Here is a 7,500-nt window from a genome sequence, read left to right as displayed (position 1 = left end):
ACCTGTTCATTATTCTAGAGAAAGAGAGGTACGGAGACAAACAGAAGAACGATCTAGTTAACAGTGAGACACATAAACACTCAAGAGAGAAAGAATGGCTGACTGACGGCAGACAAAGGAAAAGCACAGGCAGCATAGAGATACCGCAGACATACATAGAGATACTGCAGACATACATATATACCGCAGACATACATAGATATACTGCAGACATACATAGAGATACTGCAGACATACATATATACCGCAGACATACATAGATACCGCAGACACACATAGAGATACCACAGACATACATAGAGATACCACAGACACACATAGAGATACCGCAGACATACATAGATACCGCAGACATACATAGATACTGCAGACATACATAGATACCGCAGACATACATAGAGATACTGCAGACATACATAGAGATACTGCAGACATACATATATACCGCAGACATACATAGAAATACTGCAGACATACATAGAGATACTGCAGACACACATAGATACCGCAGACATACATAGAGATACTGCAGACATACATAGAGATACTGCAGACACACATAGATATCGCAGACACACATAGAGATACTGCAGACACACATAGAGATACCGCAGACATACATAAAGATACCGCAGACATACATAGAGATACTGCAGACACACATAGATACCACAGACACACATAGAGATACCACAGACACACATAGAGATACAGCAGACATACATAGAGATACCGCAGACACACATAGAGATACCGCAGACACACATAGATACCGCAGACATACATAGAGATACTGCAGACACACATAGATACCGCAGACATACATAGTCTGTTCATCTAAGATGATGATGTTAGACTGAACATCATCATCAGCAGCAGCATTGATATCTTCTTTTATCATCAACATGACAGCATTGACGATAATTGCAATATCATTCACGATGATTTCTTTTTTTTCTTTCTTTTTTTAAAATCAGTTCAAAAGAGGTAGCTCCGTATAAACTGTACATCAGCTGCTTTTCTCCTGCATTGACATTCATACACAATGTCAGCTCATAGACTTTTCTTGAAACAGAGAACCCACCCCCCCCCCCCCCCCCCCCATCCCCTCCCTCCCGTCTCCCCCACAGCATTTTAACTCTCTCCATACGAACGGCGAAAGAGACGACGTTAACAGCGTTTCACCCCAATTACCATCATCAAAATACTGCAAGTGGAAGGCTCTTATACTGAAGAGGTGAATGTTGACAAAAATACCACAATTTGGACGACGGAAGCTAAAGGTTGGGTCATTCAGACACCCACTGGACATCCGAGGGGTCTGTGTAGAGGAGAAGAGAGGACTGGCCGTACTGAGTGAGTTAATCAACACGGTGCTCGGTGTGTATGTGTGCAGATTTGGAAGACAATGTGGAGGCACCGTTTTTCCCTGCTCCTTTGAAGAGAGGCCGTTATAACCGCCTTGGTAAGAGAGTTTTGTTTTCCCCCTTCGGTTTGTGTGTGTGTGTGTGTGTGTGTGTGTGTGTGTGTGCGTGCTTGTGTGTGTGTGTGTGTGTGTGTGTGTGTGTGTGTGTGTGTTCCTTGTCTAAGTGTCTGTATCTGTCTGCATATATGTCTGCATGTCTGTCAGTTGTTTGAATATGAATTGTTGATGTGTTGTACTTCAGTCAAAATGCTTTTTTTTCATAGCATTATCGAAAATCAAAGTACAATTTGGGCATGGTAATGATTGTGTACTGCTATTTATGAGATTTAAAAAAAACCCATTATTACCATTGTTGTTGTTGTTTATGTTGTTCTTGTTGTTTTATCATGGTTCATGGTATCTCTTGTGCAGTTCATTGTGACCGTCACTTTCTGCAACATGTATAAAAACAAACATTGGGAACACCTAAAACATATGTCTGAAATAAGTCCTTGTAACTTTTGAGCTAATATCCCTATCAAAAACAAAGTCAGGAAGGCTGATGATAAAATACATAATCTACAGACCATTCACTAAACTCTGCTCAGTTCAAATGGACAAAGAAAACTATAACAAACTGGAACATGATAAAATACAGCCCAACCTTCTTCTTCTTCTGCGTTCGTGGGCTTAACTCCTAAGTCAAACTCAAAATGGATGTAACACCATGGTCAAGTTTGCCGACGATACTACTCTAGAAGGGCTGATTACTAACAGTGATGAGTCAAAATATAGGGAAGAAGTACTGGAACTTGTCAGCTGGTGTGATCAAAACAACTTAGAACTCAACGTATCAAAAACAAAAGAATTAATTTTAGATTTCAGGAAGACCAGATCTGACCCCTTACCACTTGTCATCAAAAGACAAGCAAGTACAGATCATCAGCGAATTTAAATTTCTCGGACTGATCATTTCCAACGATTTGAAATGGGAGAAAAATACGGGAAAAATTGTTAAGAAAGCACAACAGCGTTGATTTCTACCGAGCAGTCATTGAAAGTGTGCTAACCTTCGCTATTACTGTTTGGTACGGAAACATTTCCAAGGCAGAAGTCTCAGCCCTTAACAGAATCGTAAAAACTGCCACATACCGGGGCTGATCTACCTTCTCTAGAAGACATATAATATAAGCGGCTACTCAAAAAAAGCAAAATCAATCAGCCAGCACGAATCACATCCAGTTTTTGTGATTTTCGAGATGCTCCCCTCAGGTCGACGGTACAGAAGTATAAGGATGAAAACCAATCGTTTCGCCAATAGCTTTTTCCCCAGAGCAGTCAATGCCCTGTCTCTCAAACAAATCCAGTATGAAAAACATAATTGTGCAATCAACAACCATCTACTTGAAGACATAGTCATCAGCCCCATCCACATGTAATATGCGGCTTCTGTTCAAACGTGAGAGAGAGAGAGAGAGAGAGAGAGAGAGAGAGAGAGAGAGAGAGAGAGAATGTGTGTGTGTGTGTGTGTGCGTGCGTGCTTGCATGTGTGTGTGTGTGTGTGTGTGTGTGTGTGTGTGTGTGTGTGTGTGTGTGTGTGTGTGTGTGTGTGTGTGTGCAGTGCGTGCATGTGTGAGTATGCACAAGTTTTTATATTGATATGCACTGGTATGTATCCGAATTTCTAATGTATCTGTGTTTGTGTATGATTTTTTAAAAATTTTTGTTCGTGCCTTGTTAAGTACTATCCCCTCCATTATTCCTTGTGACCCCGGTACACTTAGTAATGAAGACATAATCCATTCCATGTATGAATGGGCTTTTATTCCGCCATGCACGCAACCACACTCATTTTTCGGAGGCGTGCTTGCTGTGTCACTATGTTCTTGTTTCAATAACCCACCGAATTCTCACGTGAACTGTAGGATCTTTGACATGCGTATTTGGTCTTCGACAAGCGAAAACACGCGAAGGGGGTTACGACATTGGCAGGTCTGCATTTATGTTGACCTTAGAGATCGGATAAAAAGTCTGCCCTTTATTCTACCAGGTGAGCTGAAACAAGGGGTGGTACCCAGTAAGCTCGAGTTCAAATCCAGCACAGTAGCCACTAGGCTGCAGAAGCTGTTGGCGTAACTTTCATTCCAGAAGACAGCGTGGCTTCTCAATCTGCCTCGACCTGGATACTGACCCCTTCAAGCTCGTTTGCAATTTGTGCTCTGCAAGAGACCTGCGAGAGAAATTATCACATTTCCTGCCGGGAAAGAGACGTGCTTCCGGTTGTCTCGCTTTGATCAGCAGGAGTTACGGGACGTTGGTGGGTGGGTGGTGGGTGGAGTGAACAGGAAAAGCGGCTCTTTGGGGTGGCCGGACGTGTCACTGAGCCATGCGAGCTAAGTGGTAACGCTAGAAGCTGCACTGACTTGCTCCGAAAAGAAAGGGGGAAAAAACTACATATCGTTTCAATCACCGCCCACATAATAACCACTGGATCGGCCATTACTGAACAGAGGGCAGGGCCGGTGAAGGAAGGGGGTTGGGGGGTGGGATGGGGCGGTGGAGGGGAGAGACATGCAGCTTCGTATGCAGACATGCGCACGCACACACACACGCACTCACTCACACACAAACAGCCCCCCCAATCCCCCCCACACACACGCGCACAATCCGGCGCGCACGCACGCACACACACACACACACACACACACACACACATACACATGCACACACACACAACACACACACACATAGCCGCGCGCACGCACACACACACACACAAACACAAACACACAAACACACACACACACACACACACACACACACACACAGTCTGTAAACGACTCAAGAAAAGCGATACGTGTCGTCAAAAATGTCAATAGCAAACTTTTTTTTTTTTTTTTTTTTTTTTTGCTTCCCCATCATCTGCGCCGTTTCAGTGGCATTACACCCACGCCGCTCATTTAGATTCCCCCATACACGGCCACACCCGGGTTCGTCCGTCGCAGTTCCAGCGTCGGCAGTCCACAGGGAACCATCGATGTTAGGTCGCCTGGAGGCCACACACCAGAGGAGACCCTGCACTGCTGCTGAGTCACTTCGGTGGTGTTCAGTGGTGCCTGTTTTGTTTTAACGTACTTAGGACACCACCTACTAAGCCCCCTACTAACGACAATAATGGCTTAGGCGCGGAGCCAGACTGAGTGAGCGTCTCTCCCAGAGTGGAGACCGCCACCACGTCCCTCAAACAACAGCCCCCCATGAATCTGCCGACACCGGCGACATTGACAGGACTCACCCAAAGCACGGAAGTGGAGGGGTATCGAAACTGAGGTCACCATGAGAGCAGGGCATGAAAGGTCACAGACTTTGAGACTATTTTGTTTTTATTGATGACGATGAAGAAGAAGGAGGATGACGATGATGATGACGATGTTGCTATGGAGGTCCATTTTGGTTTGGGACTGCGTGACAAGGCTGTACTCTACGCTTCCTGTCATAATGATATCCCGGCGTTAACCAGGCCCGAGAGACACAGACACTTGCAGTGTTGGTCAGGTAATTAGAGCAACACACCCAAAGACGCATCCTTGAAGTGGATGACACTCGACTGTGTGGTCCCAGTCTCCCCATTTAAGCCCACAGCACACTCAACTCTGGGTAGGAGCCGGCCACGGGCCGAAAAACCCACCTCCGCTGGGATTCGAACCCGCGTCCTCCCAGCCGTCAGTCCGCGACGCTAAGCACTTCGCCACGGCGGCTGGTTTCAATAGCAAACTATTAGTTGTAACTATGTTAGAAAAAAGCACACACAAAATATTTTTTTATTTTAAATTCAAAAAAATTGAAAAAGCCACCAGAAATGACAATTTTATAAAATCAGCAGTCTATCACGATAATGTCATTCTGAGTACACTTTGTGCCTTTTCTCCGGAGTATAATTCGTATATTCACTCTTGGCTTGAAAATATATATTGTCAATTAAATATTCAAAGAATAAGACACTTCTTTTACATCCTGTTCCGAAACACAGGAATTGATACCCATACTGAATAGCTAAACTGCACTGGGCTCAGAAAGCGGACGTGAATAATAATAATAATAATAATAATAATAATAATAATTATAATAATAAATGTTTGAGCATGACAATGGTAAGAAGACAGATTACAGGGGGAAGAAAGAGAGAGAGAGAAAAAAAAGACAGAATAAAGAGATGAGAGAAGAAAAAAAAAGAAAGAAAAAGAAAAGACAACAGACAGGAGAAAAATTATGACGGAAGGAACCAAAAAAAAAAAAAAAAAAAAAGAAGAAGAAGAAGAAGAGAGAGAGAGAGAGAACAAAAAAAAAAAAAAAAAAAAAGAATTGGGAATGAGCCTCCCAAGGATGCTGAGACTATCCTGCTCATTTGCAGGAATTTTACGCATCCACTGATTTCTCAAAAAAAAAAAAAAAAAAAAAAAAAGGAAAAAAAGGAAGAAGAAGAAGGAGAAGAAGAACGCCAGTTATCAAATGTTCAAAAGTTTAGGTTTTGTTGGTGTTGTTGTTTGTGTTGTTTTTGTTGTTTTAACGCATTGCCCTTGGTCGCTTTGCCATTCAAATCTAAGATGACTGAATCTCTCAATTTCCCACATATGCAAGCATTTAGCAAAATATTCTAAACGTTCGGCATTGCATCAGTATAATTTTCATGTCCGCTGTGATAATCATTTGTGGAGGATGAATTCGTCTGAGCCTATTGCTTTCACCCACAGCAAGGGAGATAACGTGGGATTTATCAATGCATGTAGGCAAATATTACAAAAAGATCTGCGGTGGTAACAAGTTACAGATGTGTTACCATTTTGAAATGTACATACAGGCACGATTTTTCGTCCTTTTCTTTGTACACGGCTACGCACTGAGACATATTTATACGTTCAGGGTCCCATCAGAAATGGAATATGATATTCTGAATGGATACATTTCAATTATCTTTTATGTTCCTTTCACTTTTGTTTACCTTAGTATTTAACAAGTTGGTCAGTTAGTTAGTTAAACAGTTAGTCAAACAAAAGAAAGAAAGAAAGAAAGAAAGAAATAAGAAAGAAAGAAAGAAAGAAAGAAATAAGAAAGAAAGAAAGAAAGAAAGAAAGAAAGAAAGAAAGAAAAAATAAATGAATGAATAAATGGATGAAAGGAAAGAAAGAAAAGAAAATCATTCGGTTGCTTAAAACTTTTTTGTTCACAAAATCACGAACGATTACTCATCCTTATCAACACCACATTTCCAGCAACATGAAATACCTTTGGTGGGAATTACCTCAGTGGCTGTGTGAACACGTCCAAGTGATACCATTGGTCTCAGAGAAGATGACATTGATGGAGTAATTTGAAATGGTGGTTTCGTGATAAAAAAAAACCAACCTAAACAAAATGAAAAAAAAGAACTCTGTGTCTTCTAAGTATGGTATTCTTTGCGAATCCGTCGGTGAACATAATTATGACAAGTGGTATGAACCTGTCTGTCTGTCTGTCCCTCTCTCTTTGCTTTTGTCTCTCGGCATCATCTGTCTCTCTATGTGTCTGCCTCTCTCTCTCACTCACTGTGTGTGTGTGTGTGTGTGTGTGTCCCTCTGTTGCTGTGTCTGTGTCTGTTCGTGGTCTGTGTTATGACAACACCCCATCTCAACAAGTGCTTGCATGAAAGCTGGCCGTTCGGATAGCCCGCCTCTCTTACTCAGTTTTTTCCCCTGCAAACAGTCCTTGGTGCTGACAGACCAGATAGCATCCCAAGAGCACTGGCGACAGTGTCCTTCTGCGCCATGTCAGGAATGACATGTCAACATCATACCATCACCGCCCGCAGCACACAGACAAGATGTTGGCAAATACATCGAGGACTGCTGTCCATCATTTTTGATGTGGCTCTATCCGCCCCGGACTCCTGGCGCTCTCTGCCTGTGACTGTTTGGCTGCCTGTGACTGTTTGGCTGTCTGTGACTGTTTGGCTGTTTGGCTGCCTGTGTGCTTTTGTGTCTGTGTGCTTCTCTCTCTCTCTCTCTCTCTCTCTCTCTCTCTCTCTCTCTCTCTCTCTCATTTCCACTTTTCTCTGTACT

At 42.8% G+C, this 7,500-nt stretch overlaps 1 protein-coding gene across 1 annotated transcript in view; it reads left to right on the top strand.

The window, feature by feature from the left end:
- LOC143282177 (uncharacterized) overlaps positions 1-7,500 on the top strand; it is a 125,406-nt gene that overhangs the window by 110,168 nt on the left and 7,738 nt on the right. Inside the window, exon 2 of the mRNA XM_076587745.1 lies at positions 1,397-1,465. Coding sequence (XP_076443860.1) covers positions 1,397-1,465 — 69 coding nt within the window. The remainder of the gene's footprint in view (positions 1-1,396; positions 1,466-7,500) is intronic.

Source organism: Babylonia areolata, chromosome 5 (genome assembly GCF_041734735.1).
Source record: "Babylonia areolata isolate BAREFJ2019XMU chromosome 5, ASM4173473v1, whole genome shotgun sequence".
NCBI classification, from domain to species: domain Eukaryota; kingdom Metazoa; phylum Mollusca; class Gastropoda; order Neogastropoda; family Buccinidae; genus Babylonia; species Babylonia areolata.
The sequence above is the reverse complement of the archived record's forward strand: the minus strand, read 5'-3'. Positions and strand labels throughout refer to the sequence as shown.